This window comes from Cricetulus griseus, chromosome 2 (genome assembly GCF_003668045.3).
Source record: "Cricetulus griseus strain 17A/GY chromosome 2, alternate assembly CriGri-PICRH-1.0, whole genome shotgun sequence".
NCBI lineage: Eukaryota > Metazoa > Chordata > Mammalia > Rodentia > Cricetidae > Cricetulus > Cricetulus griseus.
In genome coordinates, this window is record NC_048595.1 from 2,121,516 (window position 1) to 2,134,766 (window position 13,251).

The 13,251-nt window shown below is 55.1% G+C and overlaps 1 protein-coding gene across 1 annotated transcript in view; it reads right to left on the minus strand.

Annotated features, from left to right (window-relative positions):
- Megf6 (multiple EGF like domains 6) overlaps positions 1-9,591 on the minus strand; it is a 99,731-nt gene extending 90,140 nt beyond the window's left edge. Inside the window, exons 1-2 of the mRNA XM_027398478.2 lie at positions 9,363-9,591; positions 3,357-3,491 (exon numbers count right to left, since the gene is read on the minus strand). Coding sequence (XP_027254279.1) covers positions 3,357-3,491; positions 9,363-9,481 — 254 coding nt within the window. The 5' untranslated portion in view covers positions 9,482-9,591. The remainder of the gene's footprint in view (positions 1-3,356; positions 3,492-9,362) is intronic.
- Between the last annotated feature and the right edge of the window lie 3,660 nt (positions 9,592-13,251).

The window sequence follows — 13,251 nt, forward strand, 5'->3', positions numbered from 1 at the left end:
TGCGCAGCTCCCCCTGGACACTCCTCTACAAGGCCCCCTGAAGGAAAAGATTCTTGGAGAGGCCAGGCAGCCATGAGAACCAAATTCAGCTCACCTTCAGATAGCACCAGTTCACCTGGGCTCTATCTAGCCTTGTAGGGCTGGAGGCTGCTGGGACCATTTCGGACCATTTCGGAATGGAGGTCACAGTACTCTCTCCGGGCCTCCCAAAGGGGTCATGGGTCCCATGATTTGAATCTCAGCCACCTTCCATTCTTTCTCCCTTCCTTCCTTTTTTTCCTCCCTCACCCCTCAAAGGACCTCTTTATGTAGCCTAGAAAGCTCTTAATGTAGAGTTCCTAGCCTGGTGTTCTGGTTGCCGGTCTGTCTGTCAAGAAAGAATCTCACAGTGAGACCCTTAAACTCCCTTCTGGCCTCTCAGGCGTCACCACAGTCTCTCCTGTTACTGATGAGGCCACACACCACCACAAATACCCATTACCTCAAGATAAAAGATGGTGGCGGGAGCCACTAGGTAATGGTCACACGTGGGGCATGCTCTAAGCAGTCACCATAACCTCACCCAGGTCAGTGCAGATGAGGCCAGAACAAGCTCTCAACCCAGCCATGTGCACTCAGACTGGGGCTGGGATCCTCCTGTGATGCCCTGCCTGGCTGACCACACAAGAGCTTGAGGAGAGGGTCCCTCTCTCTCTCTCTCACACACACACACACAAAAAAAAAAAAAAAAAACCCTAAAACAAGAACAAAATCCCTAGGAGTTAGAGAAATGGCTCCGTGGGTGACAGCACTTAAGATGTGCAAGCAAGAGGATGTAAGTCCATCCAAATCCCCAATGTCCATGTGGGTGGCTGAACATGTCTACATACACACACAACCCCAGCATTGGAAGATGGGGTTGACATAAGGAGCTTGCTGGTCAGCCAGCCTAGCCAAAACAGTGAGTTCCCAGCTCAGCAAGAGAAACCACCTCAAGACGGAAAGGAAGAGCTCGGGATAGGCAACGACATCTCTGACCTCCATATGCACACACGGTCACACCCACCCATCCGTCCCACACACTCACATGCTTGTACCATACACACATAGCATATCAGAAAGAGGAAGACAGACAGACAGACGACAGACAGACAGACACAGAGAAGCCTCTGTACCATGATCAAAGCCTGATGTGACAACGTGAAGTGATATCCACTCGGGGCTTGGACACCATTTGAGCCCACTGTTGACTGCATAAGTGACTTTAGCACTTGACTGAGTCACAGTCTCAGCCTGCTGTAGGGCCAGCAAGGCTGATAATACAGCCCATTAGCAGAGCCCTGTCCCAGAGACCACTGTGTGATGTCCCCCATGTCCCTGAAGCTCAACTTGACGGTGTGGTCCCACTCTGACCTCATCACCATATCAAACACCTGTGCAGTGCACTCACCAACCTCAGACTACATCCCAGTATGGGCTCCGTTCATGACTCTAGGAAGAGGGACAGGCCAGAGGGTTCTGGGAAGAGACTGGGACCCAGACACGGTGAGTGGGAAAGAAGCAATATCCCACTGGGTCAGGCACACTGGAGAAGAGAGAATGGTCTTCTTAAGGGGGATGAGCTGGGGCCACAACAGCCGGGCAGCCACTGGCAGGTCAGCTGTCCAGATGAGGCCCGGGGGACTTTCCTACCAGTGCTTAGGAGGGACAGCAAGAAGGACTTCAAGACCTCAACGCATGCCTGTGTTTGCTGTACACTGGGAGCTGAGCCAAGGTGAGTCTGGTTGGTGTGTGTACTGAGTTCTGACTCCATGAGCTGCTGAGATCCTCTACTGGCACTGAGGCAGATGACTCAGGTACACCTCAGAGCAGGATGGGTGAAGGAGAGACATAGGCACGTGTCCAACAAAGACAATGGCCTCAAACGTAGTAGATTGCTGCTTATCTGCAGAGCTCTGGTCCCCGCCTGGAGCCTAGAACCCAAAATGCCACAAGGGACCTCCACCCCCACCCCCACCCCCACCTGGGGCTGAACTCCTGTTACAGGCCAGAGGATGGGTGAAGGGTACCAGATGCCTTGAGCTGGGCAGTATGATGGGGGGGGGGGATCCTAGAACCTGGACACAAGCCATCTTGAGACACCCAGGAAACAGACACTATGCCAAATGCACTGTCTTCCACACCTACCCGCCAATGTCCTGTCCCCCAACACACATACACAGCCAGGAGTGTGGCCCTCCCAGACTCTTGAGGACATCATGCCAGGAGGCTGGAGGTCTTCAGCCACTTAGAAAACCCTGCCACACCGAGTCCCTGCCAACCGACAGACCTTGACTGCCACAGAGTCTCCAGGGCCCCAGTGGCTTCCAGCTGCTTCCAGAAAGAGTGTCTTTCACAAGCTATAGACAGGGAAACTCAGCTTAGAGTACCAAACCCTGCTTCAAAAACATGAGCACCCATGACCATATAAAGGTTGGGGGGAAAGGTACAAAATGTTGACCTCTGAGAATCAGAGACTTCTCCTTCCCCTCAGGGTCCCTCGGTTTTCTGAGGTGCAGCCTGTCACTCCGTGGGGAGGGGCTCTGCTGTTTTGCAGACTTGAGCAGCATGCCCCATCCAGGTAAGCACCTCACCCCCACCCCTCACCCCTCAGCACCTGCCACCTCAGGCATTGCCATGGTTGTCCCGGGCAAGGAGACAACAGTGAAACAATGAATCGCCACTTTATTTTTCCATCTCTATTCTACACCAGCTCTAATGGACAATAAACAAATACTGAATTCTGAAGCAGCCTCTAGAGCTCCTAGATCAGGCAGAGCAGCAGCAGGCAGTCCATGAAGCCCAGACCCCACAAGAGCAGTGGCTCCCTGCTGAGCACCCCACCCAGCTCAGGACTCAGCCTTCTCCTCCTCAGACACACACCTCAACCTAGCCAGGGCTGCAGCCAACTCTACCCCTCCCTTACCACCCAGTGTTTCCACTCCCGTTCTGCTCCCCCACTGCCCAGCTTCCCCTGAGCCCTTCAGAAGAGAGCTAGGCAAAGGCACTCCTTAAGTTTGATTTTTAAATAAAACATTGAGCAATAAGTTTTTCACAGGCTTGGGAGCTAGGCCCAAGGGTCAGGTGGCAAAAATCTCCAGCCAGAACCTCGGCTGGCTGAGCAGACTTCTACCTTCTGGCCAATCAGCCCTCCTCCCCTGGAAGGTCCCACCACCCTCATTGTCCAGGGCCTGCTGAAGCAGGCCTGCTAAAGTCTGAGGGTAAGAGACCATGTCCTTGGTGAGAGGCCTCAGGTGGAACCCAGGCAGCCTCTAACCCTAGCTGTCTGACCCTAGCAGAGACCTGTTCCCCTTTATATTAGGGTCTCTGCCACGTACCTGCGCTCTTGGCCGATACACCATGCCTGCTGCCCACAGCCTGATCTCCACACAGGCACTATGCGGCTGAAGGCTTGCACACAGGGCTGGCGGTGGCCCACCAGGGTCAGCTTCTGCTCGGCACACACATGGGGCCTGGGAAAAAAGGACAATGACATTCAACTTATCCGCTACCAACAGCTAGCTGGCACCAGTCATGCCCCCACACCTATACAAAGTACCCAGCTATGTCTGCCTGGCATCCACTCTGGACTCCGGGACAATGGGACTGAGGAGGAATGACGGCCACAGCATCTTCTGCCAGGATCCCGGACTGGACAAGGCTCTGCCCCAGGCCCTAAGAATCTTCAGCGTAGGCAGAATCATCCACCCCCTTTGGACAGTCCTTGTTGGGGGCTCAGGCTGGTCCCTAAGTCCAGGTCCCCAGAATAATGCTCTTTCCACATCCTCCTTCATTCCTGCTACCTCCGTGCCTCCCTTGTGTCCTCAGAATGCACAGGGGTATGTGGACATGACCCAGGAGTCACGGAGACAAGTAGGAGTTGGGAAAGAGAAAACCAAAATCGGGTCACTATCCAGCCATACCCAGGGCAGTGACTCTTTTTATGTCACTTGTCCCAGTAGCCAGCCTATGAGAGCACCGAGTGCCAGAGGTAGGTGGCCTAAGACAGTCTTCCAGGCCCACCAAGTGAAGAAAGGCTCCATTCCTGTGAGAGAAAGTCACGTGGAGGGGCAATCTAGAGAAGCTCATCAAGGAATGGACACAAAATGCAGACTCACTCAAGCCCGTATCCCCAAGGGACCAGGGCATACAAAGACAAGTTGTGGGACAGAAGACAAGACCCACTTTCCCCTGTGGAAAAGGTGAGAACCCCCCATGGCTCAAGGAACGTAAGGGTACATTCAAACTGCATGGCCAGGTTCTGAGTTCAATCTGGAGGACAGAGGGTCACCAGTACACATGGACCACAGTCATTTTCCAATCTGTTGGGTGCTTCGGAGCAGGGTCCCTCCCTCTCCTCAGGGTGTTTGGTAAACAGGGGCCACCCATCCCTACCCTAGCTGAGGCCCCTGTTCCACCAGGAGGTATAGATGCGTGGCTTTGTCCCTGACCTCTGCCTCCACCCCATGCCCAGTGAGGCACTCCTCCCCAGGTGGCCTCAACATTCTCAGTGACTGCTGGATGCTGTCCAAAGTCCATCACTTAAGAGACCCAGACCACGCCAAGCAGCAGCTCTGGCCCCAGACCAGCCACCCCCAGACGGATGTTCTGACCAAGAGGCCTTTATTTTTGCTTTTCCCCTGGCTCTGCTGTGGGGGAAGCCACCCCCTCTGCGAAGTATATGAACCACCTGCAGACAAGATGAATGCAGAAAACAAACATGGGGGGCTCCCACCCATGGCATCAGGGGCTCCCAGCCTAGAGCAGGATCTGCACCTGCCCAGCATGACACCAGGCCATCAGTCACAACATAGGCCAGGCACAGCCACCGGCCACCCTAGACACATGTCCTAAGCCCTCCCAGTCCCACAGTACTTTCCCGTCTCCCAAACTTCCTATCTAGGGCAGAAGCCAGCTCTACCAAGTCTGGGATGACTGCAAAGCAAGGACTCTCAGGTCCCGGGACAAAGCAGTGGGATCTGGAGCATGCTGTGGACACATGTGCACAGTAACTGTGCACTACAACTCATTCTCCATGGCCAGGTGGAACCCCAGACTGAACTGAGCAGCTTTCCAGGGCCAGATAGGAAAGGTTTTTGCCACCTCCTAGAGATAATCCCCCAGGGGGACAGAGACTACAATGACCAGACAATGATGACAAGAACAAGGAAGATCTAGGCACCTTCTAGGCATCATCCCATGGGGATGCCACCACCGTAAAGAAGGTGAATCGTGACTTCCCGGAATTGTCTTAAAATCTTGCTAACCAAATATGGTACCTGGACCAAAGACCACGCCTCTGACCACGGCTCTTCCTGAGCTCTGAAGCGATGGTGTGCTTCTCAGATGGCTAGCTAAGGAATGGGGGACCCAGACTTCCAAGAGCTTGTTGTGGGCGGAGGATCCCAGGCTGGAACACAGGCAGGGACAGGCCGGGGCAAGGGTTTGCACAAGAGCAGCAGACCCCACACAGAGTAAGCCCTCCTCAGCATTCCCTGGCCTGGGTCCTGGACTCATTCTTGATCCTTGTAGCCTCCACTTTGCTGTGTGACCATAGGAGAGTGCCCTCTATGGAACCCCTGGACATAAGCGACTTCCTTTGCGGGCGTTCCCACGCGCGTGTATGTGTGCACACTCTCGCACGCGCGTGTGCACACACACACACCTGCCCCCCCCCCCACACCTGCCCTCTGGCTAGTGGTAACTGCAGCTGATTGGAGGAACAACAGAAGATGGGGCCCAGGAGAAGGGACCCTGGTGTTTGTCTCCCCAGCCACTTCCTGCCAGGTGGGAGCTGCTCTACTGTGGTCCCATGGTATAGCCCTTAGTGCATGTTCACTCTGTTCCCCTCTGACCGCCTGTCCCTGCTCTGTACCTCTCTAAGGCCCAGGAGAGCAACACAGCTGATATTATGACATCCGTGGCAGGTAGAGAATGCCGCTGTCCCCAACCATGTGAGGATGGTCTGCAGGAAGCCACATGGACAGGAGACCAGCCCAGGGGCTTCAAAGCTCTTACAAGGGCCCAACAGGGTGGTTAATTGGCGTTCATAGGGGAACGGGGAGGCCCATGCCGGACTCAGTGCCTCTCCTAGGAAGGTAGGCTAAGGTACCTGGTGGAGGATAGGGGACTCTAGGGGCAGGGAAGCGCAGGAAGAGACAAAAAGACAGCCACAGCTCAGGCCCCTGAAGAGCCCAGCAGACACCCAAGATCTTCTCTGGGCCAAAGGTGTCATTCTCACCAAGGCAGGAAAGGCAAAGCTCAAACCACAAGGTAGACCCAGGGCCAGCAGAGGGAGGAGACTTCAGCCCAGCTGCAGGGCCCTCTGTTGAAGCATGGAATGGGGCTCCAAGAAGCTGGGAGTCTTTGCAGGAGCTAGAGGCCTGGGATGCTCGTGGCAATGGCGCCCTTTACCGGGCGTGGGAGTGGGAGGCAGGCACACCGTTTCTGTGAGAGGATGCTCTGTCTACACCTCCCCCTCATCTGGCCTCATGCCTCACCTCTGGCCTGGGTACAGCTGGCACACTGAAAAGTGCAAGACTTTAGGGACAGGAGCCCAGTGGCTGTCTGGGACATCGCCACACCGTGAGAAGGCAGATCGGAGACCCTCAGAGGTCTCCCACCAAGCACAAGGCCATCAGAGGAGGTTCAGCAGACATGCACTCCTTCCCCTGCTCTGCCTCCACCACAGCTACAGCACAGCTCCTGTTTTCTGGGATGTCTGGCCATTCCCCACACCCCGAAGAGGGGCATTAGGAGCTACTCAAGAGACGAACTGGAAAAGGCCTCAGCCATGGAGAATGTGGCTGTTTAAGGCCCCCCGGGGCCAGTAGGCCCAAAAAGCTCCTTGCAAGATGGAACTTGAGCTTGGTGGGGAGAGGGGCCTTCTACCTGACTGGGGTAGGAGGGGTCATCACTATGTGTTTCCAAATCCCTGGCAGGTTTCTTGGCATGGCTGCCCAAAGGGGCTCCAACCTGGGAGAAGCTCTGTATTTTGAAGCTGTGTATGAACACTGTGAGGTAGCCTCAGCCAGCGCTTGGGGCTCCGGTACATGGGCAACCTCTCTCTCCACCCTCAACAGGGCTGCAGGAAGTCTTTAAGGAGCCATGCCAGCTTTGCACTCCTCAGCAGTCGCTCCCAACTCCAGACGAAATGGGCAAGCCATGCTTCCACGAAGCTGAAAGTCACTTAGAGGAAAAACAAGCAGGTAGCCAGGCTCTGGCCATTGAATCTGGGCACCCTCAGTTGACAGCAGCCAGAGAATAATGCCCATTGCTCTGGCAGATTCATGAGGGCACCTGGGATGGGCGTCAGAGCCACCCTACCCCTAGAACCCACAGAGGCCTGTGGCTTGCACACCAGCTGTAGGGGGTTACGGGCAGGAAGACAAAGTACTATGAAAAGTCCGCAGCTATCAGCTCAGGAAAACTGGCCAAAGAGGTGTGGCAACCGTACCAGGCCCTGCCAGCCCATTAGAACTCCTGGGGGCGGGAGGGGGGGAGGCAGCAGGGCAGAGAGGGTCGGCCAGGAGGAAGTATTTTCTAGGGTCCTGGCTGCCTTCCCAGCCCCCCTCTCCTGCTCCTCTGAGTGGTGGGGAGCAAAGGTTAAATCTGCAGAGTCACCTCTGGAAGCTGGCCCTTCCTCATGGCTTCCACCTGCTTTCTGCTCAGCAAGTCAAGTGCTCCTTCTCCAAAGCCCAGAAAGATCTCTCTGCTGGTCTAGCCAAATGAAACCCTCCCTCACTGGCCCAGCCAGCTAGGGCCCATGTGCAGATGCCGGAGAGATACAGTTATGGGGAAGACAGCCGGGATTTTTGGCCAACCTGGAACTCAGACCCACTCAAAATGGACAATCTGAGAACAGAAGCCTGTTGGGACCCCAAGAGCCGGGGAGTGAGGGCACAAGCCCCAGAGATGCAGCCCCCACTGCAGGAAGAAAGGAAGGCAGGCCCTGGAAAACGCATCAAGAAGGGACAGGCTCTCCTGCTACCCATCCACAACCAGTCCCAACAACCTTTTCAACAGCTAAAGACTTCCCAGGCGCAGGTGAGCAGGACACAGGCAGCAAGCTCTTGGCTCCACTCCCAGGGAGATCAGTAGGAGTGGACAGAGCTGGGTGGAGAACCCATAAAGGGCGACCAACAGTTTCCACATTTGCCAGATTGCATCTATCCACCCAAAATCTCAGGAAGACTGTGTCTGCTGCTCCTCTCAACCAGGGAAGCCGGCAGACAGGCTGGCATCCCTGGCCACTACGCTAATTACCAGAATCATCCTGGGGTAAAGCTCCTTCTGGGCAAACTTACAGCTAAGAGAAATGAGCAGCAGTAGCCAGGGACACAGGCTGCTTCCATTATCGGGTGAGGCCCCCAATTCAGATCAGCTCTCCTTTGTAATGGCCATGAGGACCAAAGCAAGGCCCAGGGTGGGGGTCTGAAGGCACCAGCCCCAGTGGGAAGCTTGTCTTCTCATTCCCTCAGGGAGCCATGGCTCTGTTCTCAAGGCCAAGTACGCGGTGAATCCACCAGTTGCCAGCCCTAGACAGGAGCAGCAAGTCCCTTCTGTGGCTGAAAGGGCGCTCTAATCGGCAGAGAGGAAGCCCCCAACTCAGGCCTGAAGGGTCCCTCGTCCACTCCCCAGGCAGCCCCAGCAGCTTTGCCAAGTTTGCAAGGCCCCACCTTGCATCCTGCAGGGAAGGGCCGGGTGGGGGCCGCAGGCCTCTCATCCGTGCACCTCATCCACTTGGGCTCAGTTCGCACCGGCTTTCCTTTGAGGCCAACAGAGGGATCGCTTTTCAGTTTAAGAGACCGCTAACCCGCCTGTTGGGGAATCATCTTTCAAAATTAAATCCGTCGCCGCTGGCTCCCTGACCCTCTCTTCCTGCCCATTCTAGTACTAAATTCCTTCTCCCGAGGCCCCAGAGCGCACGTGTTTAACACACAAACCAGTTCTGGCAGCCCCCTCTGGGCACCCCCGCCCCTGCGCAGGCCCCCAGACCCCAGGAGACCAGCTTCGGGAGGAAGTGGGACCAGGCTGCTTCCTCTCGGCCGTCTCCAAGCCGGTTCCCCAGCTGTACCCTGCGGCGCAGGGGCTTGGATTCCTCACCTCTCCAAACTTCAGCGTCCTCCTAAATCTGCAGAACCCTCGCTATAGAGGCGGGAACCGGGAGACTAGGAACCTGTGGCAGCCTCGAGGGCCCCAGATCCAACCCGGGACCCCACGTCTAGACCATCCGCTCTTTAGTTAAGGCAAAGAGCCCATTGTTCTGGGTCCCCAAGGACAAAGCTCCGAGCTCTGTCCGGGTCAACGTCGCTGCCGCGAGCTTCGGGACTCGCGCTACTCACATGCTTGGCTGCAGCGGGCGCGGGGGTCGCGGCGGAGCGACTGCAGGCACCGCGGGGAGCAGCAGCAGAGCCAGGGCCAGCGCGCGCCAAGCCGCTCTCGCCTCCGCCCGGACAGGCATCGTGCGCGCGGTCGCGCTCCCACTCGATCCTCTACTCTCCGACTCACAAGCGGCTCTTGTGGCCACGAGACCCCTTCCTCACGCGCGCCATGCCCCGGAGGTGAGCGGGGTGCAGCAACCGAGTCGCGCCAGGTGCCGGGCGCGAGGTCGCCGCAGGTGCGGATGGTGCAGCTTCCCCGAGCACTGAGACCTTCTCGCTCCGCTCTGCAGACACTTGCCAGGAGTGATAGAGAGCGAACTCGGAGCGGGACGCCCCAGACGTCAGGCCCGCCAGCCGCACGCCCCCGCCCGGACCCCAGCCCCCTCCCGCCCCGGCTCCCGCCCCTTTTCGGCCCCACCCCCCAGCCCAGGCCACGCCCGTTCCGCCTTCGGCCCCTCCCAGACCTCCCAATAGAAAGCCCACTTCCCACCCCCCGCCAGCCCCTCCCCTCCGCGACTCCTCATCCAGCCCACAAGACTAAGCTCGCGTCCCTGTACCCGACACCTAGCTTCATTTGAGCATCCTCTTAGGGTTCCCTGCGCACCTCCGGCCGAGAGCCCCAGGTCTGCTCCCATACAAGTGACCAATCCTATCCGATCTGGATATCGCACACCTAGCAAACACGACTCGACCACGACTCGGGACCTCGGCAGGCGCATCTTTGGCTTCTCTCCACGAACACTGCGTTCATCTTCCCTTGACTCCTCATCCCGCGCGCCGCCTCGGCTGCCCCAGAAGCAGGAGGAGATTGGGGAACGGGGAGGGCAGCCTTTGTGTCACCTCCTTTGTGCACTGACATGAGGTGACACACCACCGCCGGAGCATCTGTATTCCTGGTTCTGCGCTGAGTGCTTCAGGATGGTGGCATGGGGTGAAGTGGGCGTGTAAGTCCCACCAGACTCCTGCATAGGGGCCTGGAAAGCGAGGCAACTCCCTGCTCCGGGCTATTTGCTGTCCTTTAAGTCTGGTTTTGTTTTGATGTGACTTTTTTTCCCCAGGGCTAGGGCCAGATTCTCCAGTGCTAGACATGGTGTCTCTGGGGCCAGGATTTACCAGACACTCAGGGGCTCCTTTTGGAAGTTGAGCTGGGGTAGTCCCAAAAGGGCACAGTGTGAGGATCAGCCCCTGCTAGTCTTGCTGGAGACTTGTGCCTTTGCACTCTTTTGAAGACCTCCCTCCTCTACCATTCCCTGAGGGATGAGGCAGGTGTTCCAACCTCCTTCTCCCCGATGATTGAGGGAACCTCTGGTAGAGGTTCCTGGAAGTGGAGGTGCAAACGTGTTCCACTCCCATTTCAGAAGGCTGCGTCCGCGTTAATGGGTGGGTACTGCCGGCTCAGCTCGGACCTGCTGCTGACCCAGGTGTGGAGGGAACCACAGTGCCAGGAAGGGAGCAGAGGCCCCTGCCTCAGCTTACAAGACTACAGACTGCGATAATCACAGGAGCCTGACTTCGGGGAGGGAAGAAGGGATGGATGAGAGAGGGAGGGGTGGGGAGAGAGAAGAGAGAGGAGAGAGGAGAGAGAGACAGGCAGGGAAAGGGACAAGTGGTCCTGGGACTTGCTACCTGATTCCCCAAACAGGACCCCAGTTTACCCTGCTGTTCTGGATCTCACTCTTCTGCCTGAAGCCATCACCAGATCCTCCCTGGATCCCAGTAGCAGAGGCTGACCCAAGCCTTCTGGGTGACTCTCAAGTACCTGCCTCCCAGGTGTCTGCACCCAAGAAATCATCGAGTATCCCACCTCAGCCAGGGGCCTCCCCAAGCCAGAACTGCAGTGGGCCCATCTGTCTGTTCCTTCTTTGCACCTCTTTCTCTCCTGGAGTTGGCTCCTGCATTTTCAGCAGTGTGTGCACATGGATAGGGAGCCTGAAAAAGCTCACCTCTGCTCTGCTAAACCCTGCCCGGGGCCAGGTGAGGGGGTGTGGGTGAAAGATGATTCCATCTCACTATCTTCTCTGCTCATCAGAGAAGAAATCATCCTGGGTTAGAAAGAGAATCTATAGGTGGGGCAGGGTCTGGGCTTTTAGTATTCTGAAGCCTATGTGGGGACCTTATTGAAGAAAGATAATGCAGAAGGAAATGATTTTACTAATTTCAAAAAAATACATGGCCTTGTGCATGAGTATCTAGGCCCCATCAATTTGAAGATTTCCCTTAGATTTTCTTCACTGACCTTAGACCATTCTAGCTCCACCTATGCCCTGTCCAGACACCACCTCTCTGCCATGTAGAGAGTCCTGGCAGGTGTCAGGTGGTCAGGCCGGCAGGAAATCAAGTGCTTCCTGTTGGAGTCTTTGTGGTTAGGCTAAGGCACATCATCTTCCATGGCAGGTGTGTCCTTTCCCAGATGTCATTTATGATAGGAAGAATATACATGGGCAGAGTGGGGTCTGTCCACTATTCCCAGAGTCCTTGTTCCCAGCCGGGTGTAGGTAGGTGACCCTGTAGCATAGAGCTCACATCTCCAAGCAAATCCTGTCACATACACTGGTGTTGGCTGGATTCTCACCCTGGCCCCAGAAACCCTTTCCCTGTCCAGTCTGGCTCCTATGAGCATAAGTGAGCAGCTGGTTGCCTAACGAGTGTCTAGTTCCCAACACAACAAACGGAGTAATCAGGACATTTAGAGTTTGTCATTTTAAAAGTCATCAGAGGGCTGGAGAGATAGCTCAGAGTTTAAGAGCATTGCTCTTCCAGAGGTTCTGAGTTCAAATCCCAGCAACCACATGGTGGCTCACAGCCATCTATAATGTGATCTGGTGCCCTCTTCTGGCCTGCAGAGATACATGCAAGCAGAATACTGTATACATAATAAATAATTAAATAAATAAAAGTCATCAGAACTGAGGGACATAACTCAGTTGGTAGAGTGCTTTGCCTGTCATGCATGATTTTCTGGGTCCAATCCCCAGTGCTACACAAACTAGGTGTGGTGTTACACACTTGCACCGGGGAGGCAGAGGCAGGAAGAGCCGAAGTTCAAAGTCATCCATCCTCAGCTACATAGCAAGTTCGATGCCATCCTGAGCTACATGAGACCTTATCTCAAAAAAAGAGAAAACCCCACAAAACTAGAAATCAGACTGCATGTATGTTAACAAACTGCACATGTGTGTTTCATACACTTTTTAAAAAAGATTTATTTATTATGTATACAGTGTTCTGCCTCCATATATCCCTGCACACCAGAAGAGGGCACCAGATCTCATTACAGATGGTTGTGAGCCACCATGTGGTAGCTGGGAATTGAACTCAGGACCTCTGGAAGAGCAGTCAATGGTCTTAACCTCTGAGCCATCTCTGCAGCCCCATGTTTCATACACTTCTATATTCACAACAAAGAGTTTTCTTTTACAGATACTAAGTTAAGCATAACAAATATTCTCCAGAAATTAACTACCTTGCTACTTTTTCCTGATGCAGCGACAGCTTGTGGGGCATAACTGTTTCAAACTGTGTCATGGGCTGGGATGACAGTCACGACACGGTTAATGAAGCAGCCGAGCTCCATGCAGTCAGTATGTCTCTCCATCACTCAGCAATAAGCACAGGTGAGAGGGGAAGGGACATGCTCCAAGTTCGATAAGTACATGAGTACACCCGGATAATACCTGTATGTAAACCCGTGTATTAAAATAATAAGCCCTTGGCTCAGAAAGATGGCCAAGTGTTCTGTTGTTGCATCTGCTGTGTGTATTTCACGGAGTCCATCCCAGTGTCTGCTGTTAGAGGAGGATATGACCAGCGACCCTGTCACCTGGGTACAAGTGACACCATATTCACCTAG